This window comes from Neospora caninum, chromosome VIIa, assembly GCF_000208865.1.
Source record: "Neospora caninum Liverpool complete genome, chromosome VIIa".
Taxonomy (NCBI): Eukaryota; Apicomplexa; class Conoidasida; order Eucoccidiorida; family Sarcocystidae; genus Neospora; species Neospora caninum.
The window spans coordinates 3589656-3607655 of NC_018393.1; the positions used below are offsets into that span (position 1 = coordinate 3589656).

Here is an 18000-nt window from a genome sequence, read left to right on the forward strand (position 1 = left end):
TTTCAGACGGCAGCCTCCTCTTGTTTTTGTAGCGTTTTAACGTAGGCTGTGCCACTGTTCCGAATTTTGTCGTCGGCCTTTCTTCGCGCACACACACAACGGCCAGTGTGCCAGGTATACGTACAGCTCACTGAACACTCCGTTTCCTCGTCTGCCGACTTCGGTTAGCGAGAAGTTCTCTTCCGCCTTCGCGGGTGTTCACGCGAAAACATCTCCCCCAGGCCGCCCGAGGGATGTGCGAGAGCCCCTGAGAAAAGCGTCCAGGGACCAGATGCGGGAGACCGCGGCACCGATGGCCCCTCGTTTCTGCGCCTCTCTTGTTTCGAGTCCTCGAGGGATCGATTTTTCGCGCTGGCGTTGTTTGTTGTGCATGTCCCGTTGTTTTTTCAGCTTTTGTTCTTTTCATTCGTCTCTTTGTTTGGCTGTCAATCCTCAGTGGCGCTGGAGCACCTCGCACCCTTTGCGTCTTCTGTGAGGCCTGTGGGCCCACAGAGAGAGGCGGACAGGAACCGGAGAGTTGTTTGCGTCTTTCTTGTCGCGGACGCCTCACCCGCGACGGAGTCTTTCCTGTATTTCCTTGTCTCCTCTCTGCGGGGTTGTTTTCTCGACTCCACCACGACATTGTCTCTCACAGTCTTTAAACGAAAGCCTTCCTCGGGCCGTCCTCCCGCCACCTTAGAGTTTTGTGTTCGTTTCGCGGACAGACATGCAGTTTGCCTGTGCGCCAGACGTGTCCTTGCATTTGCAGATTCCTCGCTTGGCGAGGTTCGCGATCAGTTAATCTTGCGGTCTCTGTAGCTTGTGCGTGGACGTTCCTATCTTTCCGCGCACACCCACGCACAGCCTTGTCGCATCAAAGGCTCGCTCATCGCGCGTCGTTTCCTTGCCTCACTTTTCCTTCCTCGTCCCCCGTCTGCGACAAAAAGGAGCTTGTCTCTTCTTTTTTCCTCGCTGCATCCACACTTTTGTGCGTCTTGGCCCCTGCGGCGTCCCTCGCCTCTTTCAACTTCGCCCTAGCCCAGAAGGGACACGCACCTCAACCGGCGCGTCTACTAGTCTGCGCAGCCCTCCTCGTGTTCACCGCCTCCCGCTTCGCGTCCTCCCGATGCCGGCGCCTTCGCGGTCGCCGCGGGTGGTGTACTCGGCCTCTCCCGCCGATCGAGAGGCCGCAGAGACCAGCCTGCAGTTTGGCCCCGTAGGCTCGAGTGCAGTGAAGACCCGAACCCCCGCCGCGATGCGCGGTGGACGCCGAGTGGTTCGGCTGTTGCCCACCCTTCCTTTTTCGCGTCCCGTATGTGCGCCGGCGGATCCGTGGTCGCCAGGCATTTCGCCGCGTTGGTCGAGTTCGTCGTTCACGTCTATAGCAGCCCCGCCGGAGGGCGCAAGACCCGACGAACCGCGCTCCAGCAGACCGGGCCGGAGCGGCTCCAGGGCGCGTCCCGCCGTCGCGGCGCCCGCTCAGCCTGTGCATGCGGGCGCGCCGCTTCCTCCACCGGGGCAGCCCCAGGACAGGCCTTCGAGTCCCGGCTCTTGGCACGCCTCGCCGGTCGCGGATTTTTCACCGCTGAACACGCCTCTGGCGGAGTCGCGCGCCTCGTCCACGCCTGGGGAGACCCGCCCGAGCCCCGACGGCTCGCGGCAGTTTCAGTACCAGCCAGTGCAGGCGAATGCGCCCGATCCGTTTGCGCGCGTTCGCCGCTCCAACTCGAGTTTGTCCTCTCTCGAAGACGGCCGGAGTGTGGGCAGTGCTTTGACGCGGAAATCGGACAAAACAACTGCGACGGTCCACGACCCGCCGGCCGACGACGACGGGTTCCACAGGATCTTCTCCAGTGAAGGTCCGCCCAGCACGTCGAACGGCAGCAACACTTCCTCCCGACGCGACACAGGCGCCGCGGGATCCGGAGACGCAGTGTCAGCTTCGGCGCGGAGACGGGAAGACCCGACGACTGGACCGATCGGACAGGTGGCAAGTGACGGGGAGGCCGGCGCCGCGGAGAGGGCTGGCTCCTCGTTGCTCGGGAGGTTGCCGGGGACGTCCGAGAAGGGTGATGGAAACCGGTCCTCTTCTCTGCCTTCTCGGCGACTGAGAAGCGGCGAGCGGGCCGGAGGGCGCGAGGGAAGTCCACGAGACAGACACGACGCGCCGGTCGAGTCGTTTCTCGGCGGCGCCCCTGCGGCACATCCGGCCAAGAAGAGGCGCGAGGGTGGGGGGACAGAGGAGACGCTTCCGGGGGGCGAGAACCTGTTGACGGACGGAGATGACTCTTCCTCGCCCAGTGCGGCGCCGTCGGATAAGCAGGCGAAAGCAGGCGACAACGGCGGGTTCAGGAGCTACGGATGGCTTCCGACGTACTTCCGGAAGAGCCGGAAGCGGCGTCTCGTCCTACTCTTGCTCGTCCTCCTTTTGCTTCTCCTGGCGATTGGGCTGCCCGTGCTGTTTTGCCTGGTCGCGCCCCGGATCGTGGCGGAGCAAGTCAGGGCGTCGAAGGTTCGCGTTCTCTCGACGAGCATCGAGAACCCCGATCCGTCTGGATTCCTCGCGACGATCGTTTTTGAGTTTCTCTCCTCGAGTCCAGTCACAGCGCACGTCGACGACTTGCCTCTCGACATCTCCTGGCGAGACCAGCCCGTGGGCCGGATGACGGTTCCGCGCTTCACCTTGGAGCCTTCGACGCGACACGTCGCCTTCTCGGCGGACTTCCGCGTCACCGACCTCGCCAACTGGAACGCGTTTGTCATGGCCATGCTCCGCGAGGGGAAGAGCGAGTGGCGGATTGCAGGCAGCGCGGAGATCCACGCGCTTGGGCTGACTTTCCGGAACATCCCCTTCGACAAAACCGTCGCGATCGACGGCCCGCCGCTCCCCGTCGCGGCTTCTCAGCGGCAGGTCGCCCGCGGGTTCCGAGTCGCGGAGATGGATTTGACGAGCAGCGACGCGGAGCGACTCCGCGTGCGCGCGACGGTCGTCTTCGACAACACTAGCACCTCGTCGATCAACTCTCTGGGGGAGATCCAGTTCCTCATGTTCTTCAAGGACACGCCCATAGGGTTGCTGCGGTCTCGCGGCCCCGTCCTCCTGCGGCGCGGGATCAACACCTACGTGTTTGACGCGGAACTGCATCCCGCAGTTCTTCCCATCGCCCGCGAAATCGGCCTTCGCCTCGGCGGCAGTCCGGAAACGCATGCCGCGACGCTCGCCAAGCAGTCTGGCCTCGACGCCGTGGACAGGTTCTACGACACCCGCAGCTCGGAGCACGCCCCGTCTCCGGAGGAGGTTGCGCGCTTCCGGAGCGCCCTGTCCGAGATGATGTCGGCGTCTCTCTCGGGGTCTGCCGTCCACGTCAAGACCGTCGGCGTTTTCACCACGCAGCCGCTGTTCGCTGCGGCGGTTCGCGCTCTGGCTGTCGAGACACCTGTCGACAATCTGTTTGGCGACGATGGCGGTGCGCCGCGGGGCCGGTCCGTGGAGACCAGCGGCAGAAACGGCTTGGTGAAGGAAATGCGCTTCGACCACTTCGATATCAGCGCGGAGTCCCAAGTCGAGAACCGCGCACGGGTTGCCGCGAAGGTCACCGTCCGATTCGTGAACCCTCTGGGGCACAACTCGCCCCTCGAGATCCGGAAGGTGAGAGAACGGGAGCGAGGAAAAGAGGGCCGGGGACGCACTGTTTGGTGGGGCCGAGCAGGAAAGGCCACGCAGCAGCGCTCCCGGGCGCACGTCGAAGGAACGGGGACAGGCAAAAGGAGGAAAGAGACTTGCAGGAAACCCCACAAAAAAGTGAAAGAAACGAGGGAAATGGACAGGGGGAAGGAAGGAAGGTTAGGAAACACCGAGGTAGGCGACCTACGAAGACAGTCTGAGGGACGCAAGTCGACGAAGCCGCGACAGCCGCTCGACAAGAGAGGACACCACGGTTTACAAACGAAAGAGTGGAGCTGGCGAGTAGTTTGCCGCTACTTGTTTCAACCTTGATTCCTGCGTAGATGTGTCTGACTCTCACCTTGCGTTCACGCGTCGCGGATCCGGGCGTCTGTGTGCACTCGCAGGTGTCTCTGAGTGCGTCGCTGCGCCGAGGCGGTCTCCAGGGGACTCCGATGGGCGTGATCAACGGGCTGATGCGGGCCACTGGCCCCCCCCGGAGGGTGGACCGTCCAGAGATTCCCTTGAATCGCGAAGAAGGCTCTTCTTCAGCCGAGACCAGCGACGGCGTCTGGGAATCCCAGGAGGCTCGGCCGGAAGAAAGGGCGGACGTGGCCGCAGTCGAACGCGAAGAGAAGCTCGTGAACTACCCTGAAGCGGTCCGTGCGGAGGAAGAGGAGCCTGGCGCGCGCACGTTCCTCGCACGCTCCGACACCTACTCGCGGCGGGCTCCGGCGGAGTCGTCTCCGGATGAGGGCGCCGCCCCACGCGCGCTTTCGGCGTCCCGCGAGAAGCCGGTCCTGGTCAACTCCTCCGTGATGGACGTTTCCTTCGAGATGGAGGGTACGATTGATCTCGAGGACGACGGCGTGCCGTTTTCAGCTTTTATTCGGGAAATGGTGTCGGAGCCTTCGCCGTTCGTCGTCCTCGCCTTCACGGAGTCGGACGTGGAAATCCAAGCCATGACGGCGGTCGGGCCGCTCTCCCTGACGAAACTGCCTCTCGACCAGACACTGCAGATGGCGTCGATGGGCGACATGCGGAATGTGGAAATCGAGAGTTTCGAGGTTACTGGCGAAGTCCCTGGTGCGTGGCTGATCTCGACCGTGGTCATTTTCCCCTCCAAAGCGCCGACCTCGGTGTACCTCGGCGACTTGGGGCTGAACTTGAGTTTCCGCGGAGTCTCGATCGGCAGCGTGGTTGCGCGGAATGTCCACATCGCACAGGGCGCGAACAAGCTAACATTCACTGGGCGCCTGCAGCCGCCCCACGACGCCACAGAGACGCTTTCGGAGTTTTTCTCCAGCGCCATCTCGTCCCCAGCGCGAAACGCCTCGAACGCCGCCGAGTCTTTAGGGCCGAACGACGCGCTGGGGCGAACCACAACGCGGCCAGAATCCGCAGGAGTCCCCGTGATGGAGGTTGTGGTCACGGCTACGGCCAGGCGTCTCCTGGACTCTCTCGAGGCAGCCGAGCAGGAGAGAAGGGGCGAAGGAGACGCCGAGGCCGGCTCTGACTCGGGCGCGAACCGGGCGAGAAAGCCACTGAAGTGGGTCCAAGAGGGCCTCGAGGGAGTCACCATGGAAGTCCCCGTTCCCCAGGTCGGCACAACGGCCGATCTCGTCCGGTCCGTTAACCTAGCTGGTTTGCGCATGTCCCTCGACGCCGAGGAGGGGTCGCGCAGCCTCGACGAGGCCGTTCCGATGCGCGGCTACATCGAACTGTTCCTGAACAACCCGCTGGGGCGACACCTGCCTCTCAGGTTGTCTGCCGTCTCCCTGAGCGTCGCGCTCGTCGTCGCGCTCCCGAGCGAGGCGAGTTGGGTTCCCACGCCGAGCGGGCTCTACCGGCCGGTTGTCGCCGCAGGAGGGGCTGGCCGGCAAGGCGAGGAGGCGGAGACTGTGGGGAGCGAGAGTCCGTCAAGCGGCAGGGTCGCCACGTCGAACGCGCCGCACAAGACCCGACGCATGACCGTTGGGCGCCTCTCGACAGAGCTCCGAGACCTCCGATCCGAAGCGGTCGGGCACTTGTTCTCGGAAGGAGCGGAGGGGCGTCCTTCCCTGTCGGCTTCGCCCTCAGCTTCGGGAGTCGACGCCTCCGTTTTGCGTCTCCTCTTGCCGCTGGAAGTTCCCCTCGAGCTCGCAGGGGATGGCACGGCCTTTGCGGAGTTTGTCGGCGCGTTTTTGGAGCGCGAGCAAGTTGAGGTGTTTGTCACGGGGCAAGCAGAGTGCACAGTACAGACGGGATTTGGAGACGTCAAGATTCGGAACGTCGACCTCGAATCCGCCATGCCGCTCGAGGGCCTCAACGGGCTGAAGGGGTCAAAACTGCGCAAATTCCAAGTCCTCGGCTTCGGGCCCCTACGCCCCTTCCTCTTGGGCGAGACGGAGACAGCGGAGACGGGAGAGACAGCGGAGGCGCCAAGTCGACGCCCAGGCCTCAGAGACGACATGCGCCTCGAAAGCGAAGAAAAAGGACTCCTTCTCGCCGTCTCTGTGCAAATGCGAAACCCGTCAGAAGCGACCGTCGACATGGGAAGCATTGAACTCGAAATCCTCCACCTCGGGACCGCGGTGGGTCGCATGCGCGGAACGCACATCTCACTCGTCCCCGGAGAGAACTTCCTCGATCTCGTTGGTAAGCGGAGATAGCAGGAGAGAGACCCACGCGCATCCATGCATATTCATCCATGCATATTTATATATATCTGTGTTTCTGTGTCTCTGTCTATATGTAGATATCGATGTTTAACTGTCTATATATGTACATATGCGAATATCGATTTGTGTCTTTGGCAAGTGGAACGGGAATCTATTTCGGAACACCAGCAGGCAGCTTTCTGCAGCTGGAGATCGGCGAATTCACGGTGGACCACGGATCCCCGCGGAGACGTCTCGACGCACCGGCCTCGCTACACTTGAAGAAAGAGGCGGCATTGTGCGGCAAGACACCGAAGAAAAAGCGTCCAACCTACAAAGTTTTTTCCTGGCGCGGAAATGTGTTTTCGAATTTCAAGGAAAGAGCTCTTTTCACGTTTTTGCCACATTCTCTACACACCCTCGAAAGGACGCCCTCACAATCTGCTTTTTTGTCTTATGCGTCTTTGTTTCTTTTTAGGGGGCATCATTCTGAATCGCGAGACAGAACGCGCAGTCTCGTCGTTGGTCTCTCGCGCCCTGTTGAATCGGGATTTGGAACTGTCGGTGGCTGTTGCGGATTCGACGAGGAACGCGCCGCACTCGCGGGTTCCCAGGTGGTTCGTGCGGGCGATGCGAGGCGCGAAGATTCTGCCGGTGATTCCACCCTTGGCCGAGTTGCTGCCGGGAATGGACGGTCGTACGCTCCTCCAGGACATCTCCTTCGACGCACTGACTGTCTCTGCCGCGCCTTCCCATCCCGACTTTGCCTCTCCGTCGCTGCGTTTCCACGCATCCACGACGGTTCTCGCCACAAATCCCCTCGGCCAGTCCGTCCCGGTCCTCATCCAGGCTGTCTCCCTCTCCGCAACAGTCCTCGATCTCCAAGGCCGCCCAATCGGCCATTTGGAGCTTCCGGAGACGCCCGCGACCAGCGCGCCCCACGCGGCTCCAGGATCCGCGTCGCTGGACGTCTTTGTGAAGTTCGAAGACGCGCGGCTCTTTCTCGAGCGTGACGGCGTCGAACTCGGCCGCACCATCCAGGAGTACCTCCGCAACCCCTCGGAAGCTCTGGGTCTGCTTTTCAACGGCCACGCCACAGTCAGCGTACTCGTCGGCGATGCAGCGACGCTCGAGATCCGTGGCGTGCAAATCGAAAAAGAAGTCTTCCTCGGAAACCGCGCGCAGACCGGCGAAGAAAAAGGTGAGGAAGCGCCCCGCACGCGACCAAACAGACCCGAGAACCCCGAGGGGCTCTCGAAGAGAAAAAAGGTGCGGTTCCCGTTTTCCAGAATCGGCGGGTTCTGCCTGTTCGGAGTTTCGTGACTTCCCGGCTGTCTCTGCGTTTGCGCGTTTTGCCCCCGTCTGCTCGTTCCTCGCCCGTTCTTTCCACGCTGTCGGTTTTACGTTTTTCTTCGCGCTTCCGCGCAAAAGGTGATCTCTCGCTCGCGCGCCGTTCGTCTCAATGTCGGCGCCACCGCTCCCTCGCGCTTTGTTTTTTCAGATGCGGCGCGTCCTTCCTCGGCGGTTCACGAAGACCTCGGCGTCTTTGCGCCTCGCCTCGAGTCGTTTTCCTTCGAGGGTGTCCACCCCGAAGGCGGCGCGCGGCTGTTTGCAGTTGCCTCCATGCAGAACCCCGCGTCGGTGCGGCTGCTGCTCCCGCGGCTCTTCTTCAACATTTCTTTCAACGACTCTCTCCTCGGCCAGGCGTGGATTGCCGACGACGTCGTGACCGTCGAGCCGTTCCCGCTTCGCACGTCGCTCCACGTCCGCGGCCGGCTGTACAGACAGACGACTGCTCACGGGCTGAAGGCCCTGAACGATCTAGTCAAGGCCGTGGTCAGTCAGGTGACCATCGGGGACGACAGCGAGGCAGATCCGGGCCAAGACGCCTCCACGCTGGCTCCGAAGAAGGACGAAGACAGCGCCGGCGCCCCATCTGCGCGCGTGAAGATCCACGTCAACACGGGCGACGGTCGGGGCCTCGTCTCGTCCCCGTCTTTTTTCTCGAGCTCGGAGACGCTTCCCACGTGGATCGCCGTGGGGCTGGACGGCTTGGAGCTGGAGGCGCCGGTAGATGGTCGGCAGCTGCTGCCGGTCGACATGCTGAGGCGTCTCGTTTTGAAGGAGATCCTCGTCCGCGTGCAGCCGGGACTCGCCGCCCCGCTGTTGCTCGATTCCTTCCTCCATCTGCGGCTCCAGAACCCGTTCGGCACCGACGCGTTGCTCGAGGTCGAAGACCTCTCGATTCGCGCGGACTTGCGAGACGCGCGCAGCAACCGCGTCTTTGGCCGACTAACGTCGTCCGCGGAGTCGCGGGGGGACTCTCCGGAGACGCATGCGCGCGATATGGCGGAGGCGAGCGCGCCGGCGTCACCGAGCTCCGCGGCAAGGCACGTGTGTGTGCCCGAGACGCAAAGTGTCTCTTCGCTCCAAGCCAGCGAGGGGACGCCGACGGCAGCCTCGGCCAGTTCAGAGACAGGCGGCGTATGCACGCTGGAACTGCCCTTCGCGGGAGCCCTGGCGATCACCGACGCCGCGGCCTTTGCAGACTTTGCGACCGCCAAGGAGACACCGGAGACGCCGTTGTCGGCTTCGGCCGTGATTCGCGTGGAAGGCGACGCAGGCGTGACTGTGCATACGCCGCTGGGACGCCTCGTGGTGGACGCCATGGCGCTCCGCCAGAATGTCCCGTTCTCGGGCATGCGCCCCGTGCTCGACAGCCTGACCGCTGGGGTCCTCATGCAGGCCTTCCAAGTGAAGCAGGTGATTTTGGACGGCGCCGACGGCCTGGACAGAATCGTCTTCTCTGCGCGCGTGCTTCTGGGGGCGCAGCCGCATGCCGCGCCTGCCGCGCGTGGGGACGCGTCCCGAGAGTCGACCGATTCGGAAGCACTGGAAGTGCATGCAGGGGATTTGAAGTTGAATTTGATTTCCCAGGGCCAGGTGATTGGGACGGTGGCGACGAAGGACGCAGTGATTGGCGGGCTGGGCGGGGCGGGAAAGCGCCAGGAGATCACGGTGGAAGGCGAGCTGTTTGAAGCCTCGAAGGTCCGCGGGACGCCGGATTCGCGGCTCCTGAGTCTCATGCAAAGTGCAGTTGGCGAGGCCAACGTCGATCTGCTGATTCAGAGCCACCGGGGCGAGCAGACGGCAGCCCGCCCCGCCTGGCTCCTCGACACCATCGACCGCATGCAGCTGCGGCCTGCTCTCTCGGGCCTCGACTCTGTCTTGCGACTCGTGGAAGGCATGCGGCTCAGGTCCCTGTCGATCGCCATCTTGGACTCCACGCGTCTCGCCACCGACGCCATCGTCTCGGTGGACACACGCAGCCCCCTGGGTCCGGACGTCGAGCTCCGCATCGACGAGGTCGCCGCGGAGATCCGCCTCTTCTCGCCTCTTTCGAACTGGAAGGACGCATCTGTCGAATCTCCCCACGCAGCCAGCGAGGCGCGCGGCCGGCCTCTCGCCGCGCCGGGGCCGATGGCCACGCTGCGTCTCGCGTCTCGCGTGCCGGTGTCGCAGGTCCAGGAAGGCGACTTGCTGCGTGTGGAGCTCCTCCTGAACCACGTCAAGTTCGGAGACACTCTGGAGCTCGCCGGCGACGGCGCGCTGTTTGCGGAGTTCGTGGCGGGTCTGGTGAACGGCGAAGTCGCGGCGATGCCCTACGAGGCCACAGTGCACGCGAGCGTCTCGACGGCGTTCGGAAACTTCGGCATTTCGGGGTTCAAAGTCCGCGCCGCCGTTGACTCGCGCCAGCTGGCGGGCGCTGCGCAGAGGGCCGAAACCGCAGAGGCCGGCAGGGAGCCCGAGCATTCGGCGGACGGGGGAGACGCAAACCGGACGGGGGACGGCGCAGGAGCGACGCCCAGAGGGCTTTTGGAAGACTTCACGTTTGACTTGCTGGATGTGAAGTTCCGCGGAAAAGGGGAGTTGCCGACGCTGGACTCGGGCGCGGCATTTGACGCGACGATGGCGCTTCGCCTCCCTCTCGACTTGTCTCTGTCCCTCGGCTCGCTCGCCTTCCGCGTCGAGGTACCCCGGACGCCAAACTTTGAGAAGCCGGAAAAGGCCGGGCGCGCTTCGGCGCCCGTCGAGTCTGCGTATCTCGGCACGCTGAGCATCCCGAATCTGACCATTCGTCCAGGGACTTCGACGATTGCGGTGTCCGGACACCTGGACCCGAGGCCCACGGACCTCGAGGTCGTCTCCGAGTTCCTCTCCCGCGCCGTCCGAGGCCTCTCGCCCTACGTGCTCGTTCTGGGCGAAGGCGTGGAGCTGTCGGGCGCGGAGACTCCCCTCTGGCTCGTGGAGACAGCTCGGGCGATGCGGATCTGGGCCCCGATGCCCGCCTCCGGCTTGGACAAATTCGTCGCGGGTTCGTTCGTCAACATCGCCCTGCGGAACGTGGGCATCTCGGCGATTGCGCCGGCGGTTCAGGGCCGCGACGACGCGGTCGCGCTGAGTGCCGACGTGCGCGCGAAGATTCTGAGCCCGTTCGGCGAAGGTTCGCGCCTCGTGGTGAAGGCCGTGGACCTCCAGGTCGACCTGAAAAGGAGGCGCGAGGACGGCGAGACATTTCGGCGGGGAGCGGAGAACGCAGAAAGGGAACGTTTACAAGACGGAACCGAAGCAGGCACCGGCGACGCCGCGACGGGAACTGAGCCGGAAGGACGGGAACCTTCGACCGACGTTTCGAACCCAGTGCGGCGTCTCCAAGACAGTTCGGACGAAACCGTGGCTTCGCCTAGCACGCGCCCTTCGCTGGTCGCACGCGAGGCTTCGGCCCAGGCCCTCGAGACGGTCGGCCGGCTGCGTTTGCGGGATATGCCGCTGCAGCAGGTCGGGGATGAAGTTCACATCCACTTGGAGGATGTGGTGCTTGAGTTTGAAGACCGCGGCGATGCGTTCGCGGCTCTCGCGCTGAGTCTGATGGAGTCTGCGTCGGCGCTCACGGTGTACGTACGCGGCGCGGCGACTGTGGCGGTCGACACCGACTTGGGTTTCCTGACTCTGCGCGAAGTGCCGCTCGCCCTCGAGGTCCCAATGGACGGTTTGGAGATCTTTGGAGGGAGGACGCTGGAGCACCTCTCCGAAGGCGCGTTGGAAAACTTGAGAGTGACGGATTTCGAGGACGAGAACGTCCCGGGGTTCCACTTGTCCACGCGGCTGGTCATGGAGAACAACCACGACGTCTCCGTCGATCTCGGCCCCATGGCGTTCGACTTGACGTACGAGGGTACCGTCATCGGCGCGGTCGTTCTGCCGCACTTCGCCATGTTACCGGGCCGCAACGAAGTCCGCCTCGAGGGCGCAGTCAAACCCGAGGGCCTTGACGCCTTCAGCGAACTCGCGACGGCCTTCTTCCTCGAAAGCCAGTACACGATTGGCGTGCGGGGCGCTCCGACGAAGCGCCTGTTCTCGGCGTCGGCGGGCGAGGCGAGCGAAGCGGCTCGGCTCGCGATCGCCCGTGCCGGCGTCCAGGGTCGCGCCCCCCGGTGGCTGCGGGAAGTTCTCGCGAACGTGGATTTCTCAGTGCCCATATCGAGTTTGCGGTCTGCGGGTCAGTCCGAGGCGCGCGGCCGCAGTGCGGAAGAAGCCGTGACGGAGATGGTGAAGAAAGTCGAACTCGTCAACATCGACGTGGACTTTAGCGGGCCTCGAGACCCGTTTATCTCCGGCGAGGTCCAGGTCTTGTACGCGCTCCCGGACAAGTTCAACATCCGCCACCAAATCGAGACGGTGTGGAGCAAAATGACAATTTTTCACCACCACGGGGACGGTGACCCTACGCCTCTTGGCTCGATGGACTTGGTGGACCTCGCCCCTGCGGCTCTGCCGGCGGCGCGCCCTGCGTCGCTCGCCGAACCGGAGGCCTCCGCACTCGTTGCGCGCGCTGACGCGGTCGTGCCGGCGTGGGAGACAGAGGAAGAGAAGGAGCGCGGAGACCCAGTCGAGCTCCGGTTCTTCGTCGACATGCTGCGCCTGAGTGTGCGCGAAGGCGCCGAAACAGCCATGGCCGACATGCTCGCAGAGATCGTGAACAAGTCGGGCGACCTTCACATCCTCCTGAAGGGCCATGCGCGCCTCCGAATCAAAACTGCCGTCGGACCCCTCCTCATCGGCGACGTCCCCATCAACCTCAAAAAGAGCTTGAAATGTAAACACAGAGAAAGAGACGCTTCCTGGATAGATCTGCAGCTTGCATGCTACATCTCAAGCACCAACTCTCAGAAAAAAAGGATTCTAGAAACATACGCACACACATGTAACTACCTATATCTCGACCTCTGTCTCTCTCTATATATCTACATCTATAACTATATATATATATATATATCTACCTATATATATATATATATATACATGTCATTTTATGTGGATTTATGTAGATGTAGAGGTAGAATTTCGCGTTCGACTCGGGTGAACTTGAGAGAGTGAGAGATGCGCGACTCGAGGGGCAAAGCGTGGCTGGGGCATCCTGTCTCTGCGACCGTCTCTCTTCAGGCATCGGCGGCCTCGATCCGGAGACGGTGAAGAATGCGTTTCAGATGGAGGATTTTGGGATCCAGGCCGGGAAGGCGCACGGGTTGTTGGCGTCCGCGAATTTGCGGCTGATGATGCCGAAGGCGGTCGAGAACTTCACGGTGCGTCTCGGGAAGGTGACCCTCGACATGTTTACGCCGATTTCCCAGGCGAAGCAGGAGCAGCTCGGAGACTTCAAAACCCTCTCGCCGCCCGCCCTCAAACTCGTGCAGCCCCACCCGCAGTTCGGCTATGTGATCCAGGCAGGCATGGTCCAAGTCGCCGACATGTCGGTGCCGTCTTCGCGGCCGCCGCGCCCCGGAAGCCTGACGCCCGGCGCAGAGAGCGCAGTGAGCGAGGGCGACGTCGACGGGGGAAAGCACGCCGCGAGCGACGGCTGGCTGATAGGAAAGGCCGTCTTGCTCCGGCCCGTGGTCGACGTGGCCGGCGAGGAAATTGCGATCGGGACTCGCGACATCATGAGCAACTACATGAACGGCCGAACCAGCAAACTGGTGATTCGCGGCTCTGCTGACAGCTCGACAAACCCCGTTCTCGCCAACTTCTTCGCCAAGATGGAAGTCGTCGTCGATCTCCCGGGCACGACTCAGCAACTCATCAAAGGCATCCAAATCTCGTTCCGAGTAAGTCAATCGCGAGGCAGGGGAACCCGCGGCGCGTGTGCGCGCACGCCGCATGCGGAAACGGGCCAACTCTTTTCGAGATTTTTCGAAGAAGCATTCAGAGAGACAAAGAGACAAACAGCAGTCAGCGGCCGAGTGGTTTCTGAGAGGTGATAAACAGCGATGCCGAATGTTTATATTGTGATGCAGTATGTGTGTAGATACGCGCGAGTGTGCGTGCGTGGATCTTGTGCGTGGGGAATTTCGTCGCCAGAAGTAGGGAGAGTTTTCTTTGGGCTTGAGAGCGATCTTTTTAAGAAAATTGACAACCTTTGCTGAATATCGGGGATTCGGCCTCTGGGCCTTTTGGCTTCTCTGCGCTTTGTCTTGGACGCCGGAACCACAGAATGGAAGTGATAAGGTGAATGCAGTCTCCTCGTTCCTCGAAAACATCAACGACCCGCAAATCCTTCTCCAAGCCCTCCCGGACTTCACTGGCTCTTCTCGCCTTCGCGGTCTCCCTTCCGTAAGTACAGTGTCCCCTCGGGGTGTCTGCCCTTTCCTCGGATTCGGATTCCCTGGAAAAGATGCGCAGCCCTCTTGCTCTCTGCGCGGAGTTGTTTGCGCGCAGCCCGAGGAGGCCGAGCCGATGCAGGGAGAGAGAAAGAGGTGGGGAAAGACGAGCGCATTGCAGTTCTGAGGGCTTTCGACTGTGTATCGACAGGTCGCCGGCAAGTAGAGAGGCGGGAGGAAGCGGAGTGAGGAGCGTTCCGCTTCCTTGTTTCTTCCCTTGGATAGCGGGAGCGAAAGTGGAGGCGGGAAAGCGTGTTTGTTCGTAGTCGTTTCCTCGGCTCGTTGGCCGTTCGGCCTCCCGACAGCGACTTTCCGTGGTGTCCGCGTGTAAGAAAATGGTGCGCACTGGATCTCGCTTCTCTTCTCCGTCTTCCTCTCCGGTTCCTCCCCCCTCGCTCCCGGACCTCTGAGCCCGCGTCTGTTTCGTGGAAGACAGAGACAGGAAAAGAGACGTCTCTTCCGGAATTTGGAAGGAGCCCAGCGAAGGAGAATGGGGAACCGCGCTTGCGACATTGGACCCTGGAAGGAGGAGCGCGACGGCTTTTCTTCCGGTCCTGGAGAGAGACTGTGGACAGGAGACAAGACGCTTGTGCGAGAGGGAGCGGAACAGCTGGTTTGGATGTGGACACGCCTTTTTGAGGAGCTGAGAGGACGCGGATCTCGCTCTCGGCTTCTCTCTCGGAAAGAGACGATTTCCAGTGCCGACTTCATCGAGGGACGGGCCAGAGATTCGGGCAGTCTGCGCAAGTGAAAAAAGGCGTCTTTTTGCGGCTGTTTTTTGCGCTCGCAGCTTAACTTCTTCGTCCCCGTCATCGAGGCCGTTTCCATCTATGAGAACCCCGTCAGGGTGCCGATCAAACTGTTCTACGCCGACATGGAGACTTTCTATGAGGGGCAGTAAGCAACGCGAGGAAAGAACAGCTAACTGTTTATTTCTCGACCTAAAGCCGGTTCTTCCTCTTCATGCGTAGACCGAGACATCCTGGCGGTACCTTTCCGCGAGGTAGAAACGAACGGCTTTGGCTCTCCCCTCTCTCCACACTTCTTTGTGTACGACACACTCTTTTTCACCGAAAGCCCACCGGCTGAAATAGGCGTGGGTGGAGATGTGTGTGTTTATAGCTCCTGGGGCGACGTCCTCCCCGCGCGTTTTTTGTGGTTCTGTGTAGATCTTTGGGAGGCATGGTCATCGACAAGAACGACAAACCAGACGTCATTCCTCCGATGCAGGTGTCGCATTCAACTCCAGTGCGCATCGTCCCCAAGCTGCAAAACACCAGCGCAGCCCTCGCCATCGTCCGAAACATCATCTCGGGCAGTCGCCGAAACGTGGCAATCGACGTAAGGGACTCGGGTCTCCACGCAACGAACCTCACAGGAAATTTCCCTCGCGAAACCGTGGTCCTCCCATCTACATGTATATATATTTACACTAGATATAGATAGAAATATAGATATGAGTAGACCTGCATTATTCACGTGGCTAGCATGCATGCATGTAAATACACGTGTATGTATACTGTACATACATACACATATACATATATATATGTATATATATGCTTATGTCGGTGATAAGAAGCGGTGCAAAAATACTCGAGTGAGGAGTGCCGACACTCGAAGACACGTGCCATTGCAAATGGTTTTTTAGGATGCTTTTTTCTTCCTGTTCGAGGTGAAGCGACGCGGCGTGAGTGTGCCTCGAACTGATCTATGGAGGCCCTTTATCGCTGTGCGCTTCGGGAAGAATGAAGAGTGCATGCAGGGGAGGCTGCTTTCTTTTTCTCTGTGAAAGCCCTCGCCGTGTGCTTTCAGTCGCAGCAACTTCTCTCACGTGTGTCCTTTCAGGCCAAAGGCGAAGTTCGCATCGGCATTCAAGATTTCCGCATTGGGCTCGATGTGGACATGGAAGGCATCCAAGTCGCCTTCTAGGCTCGCCTTCTCACCCTCGTCTTTTCACCATCGACTCGCGTGAATTGATCCAGAGATATTCACTCACACATTTAGCTCGAAAAAGAGACACGCGCGCCGTTTATATATATATATATATATATATGTATATATTATATATGTATATGTATATAAGCGTTGAGGCGGGAGGAGACAAGCGGGCGAGAGCCAGAGGCGGTGTGAGATCCGAGGGGTAGTCGTGGGGGATGTGTTTTTCTCTCGGGAGAGAGAACGCGTGCGCGCCGGAAGTTGCTCAGTGGTTCATTGCATGTGGTGCGGACTCTCCAGTTCTTGTTCGGTTCCTCTCGCGTGAGTGCATGCGATTTTTTGTGAGGGCGGCGCATGTCCGTCGTTTGTGTGTTCGCTCGCGATTCGCGTCGTTTTGCAGCCTCGGCTGGTCCTCGTTTCTTTTTTGGCGTTCTCGTTTCCCTGCTGGTTTCCCAGCAACGAGGCGGATCCACGGGGCATGGGAAGGCGTTTCCCGGCGTTCGCCTGGCGCGCGCGGTTCTCGCCAGCTTTTTAGCAGGATATCTTTTAAACCACGCATCGAATCGGTGTGTAGTGAGCTCTCAGGCTATAGCTATGTGGGTGGCATTGTTCCGTTTGTAGAAAACAAGAGATAGACGCAAAGTTGTCTCAGAGGCGTTTCTCTCCAGGGGTGAATGGAGCCTGTCTTTTTCGGCGACGTTAGTCGAACACTCTTTCTGTAGTCCATCGCCACACGAAGTCGCGGCACATTTCCAGGTGTGTGTTTTGTGCGTCGTTTGTTCGTTTCTGCCTCCCGTGGCCACGCGGAGGGGCGGGAGAGGCGCCTGTTTGTCCCCGTCGTTTCCGCGTGAGGGGATGCATGCGCAGGAGGAGCATCCGCGCAGTAGAGTGCGCGTAGATCGTTCCTCACTGTAGCGAAATGGAGTCGGACATGTGGAACCATCCTCTTTGTGGAAAGGGTCGTTGTACACAGGAGGTCGAGTCTCGCGAGCCGGTGAACCTCCCGCGCGCGGTTCGCATGCTGCGCGTCTTTTCCAGATTTACGGCGTTTTTTCTCGTGGGGGAAAGAAGCCTTTTCAGCCTGGAGGCGCCGGGGCATCTGTGCTTCGTGTCCACAGCCGCGTCGCTGTCGCGCGGTTCTGTCTTCCCGCTGCCACGAATGCGTCGATGGACGGCTGTGTGACGCGCGCTCCCTTTCACGGGTCCCGGCCCGATCTCTCACTCGGAGACACCCAGAGTCGGGAGTTTTTTGTGAAGATGTGAAGAACGAAAAGACTGCGGAGACGTTCGAGGCCCTCTCATTTGTTCACGTGGAAAGTGTTCGCGGCAATTCGTGTGGGTACAGGTGTCCGTGCGTGTGAATGTGGGAAGGGGGGTGGAAAACTGAGTTTTGAAAGCAGCAAACGCTCGAAACTGTGTGTCGCAGACACCGGAGACCCGCGTCTTTCGCGAGAATCAGAAGAAAAAGAGACGCGAAAGGTTCCAGTTGAAAACGGCTCCAAGTTTTAGACACGGCGACACGACAAACGCGGGAGCACGCAGGCACACAACTTGCGGGGCGCGAATCGGCCGGGTAACGAAGAGCTGGGAGGCGAGGAGCAAAGATCTAGGAAGGGATGGGAGAGAAGAGAGGCAGAAAAGGAGAGAAAAAAGAGCTCGCGGAAAAAGGGAGGCGAGAAAGGGGGACTCTCTAGAGAGACAAGGACACGAAAACCGACCGAAACAGAGAGCGAAGTCCTACCAAAAAACCCCACGGAGACCGTTTCAGTGACCACCGCAAGCAAAGGTGCGTATCGATTCTTGAAAGTGAAAGCCTGAAGATTTGTTCTGCCTCGCAGCTGGCACTCCGCTGCACACACTCGGTTGTTCAGGCTCGGGGCGTGGCGCACGTTGCAGAGTTTCCCGAGGTTTTCCCAACAGAGGAAGATGCCCATTGCGACGAAGGAACTCTCAGGTCCTTCCACCAACAGTGTAGGAAAAAAACTCCGGGGGTTGCTGGGATGAACATTTCTTAGTTGCCGCAGGCACAACAGTGAAGCCAGCAGCCGGGGAGAGCGTTTTT

The 18000-nt window shown here is 60.7% G+C and overlaps 1 protein-coding gene across 1 annotated transcript; it reads left to right on the top strand.

The window, feature by feature from the left end:
- Positions 1-1105: 1105 nt before the first annotated feature.
- Positions 1106-15932, top strand: NCLIV_023390 (conserved hypothetical protein; the record flags this gene model as incomplete). Its single annotated transcript, XM_003882534.1, has 9 exons — positions 1106-3628; positions 4051-6280; positions 6761-7483; positions 7784-12439; positions 12787-13448; positions 13834-13953; positions 14791-14897; positions 15170-15341; positions 15849-15932. 9 exons carry the CDS (start codon positions 1106-1108, stop codon positions 15930-15932), a joined length of 11277 nt encoding a protein of 3758 aa, XP_003882583.1.
- Positions 15933-18000: the final 2068 nt, after the last annotated feature.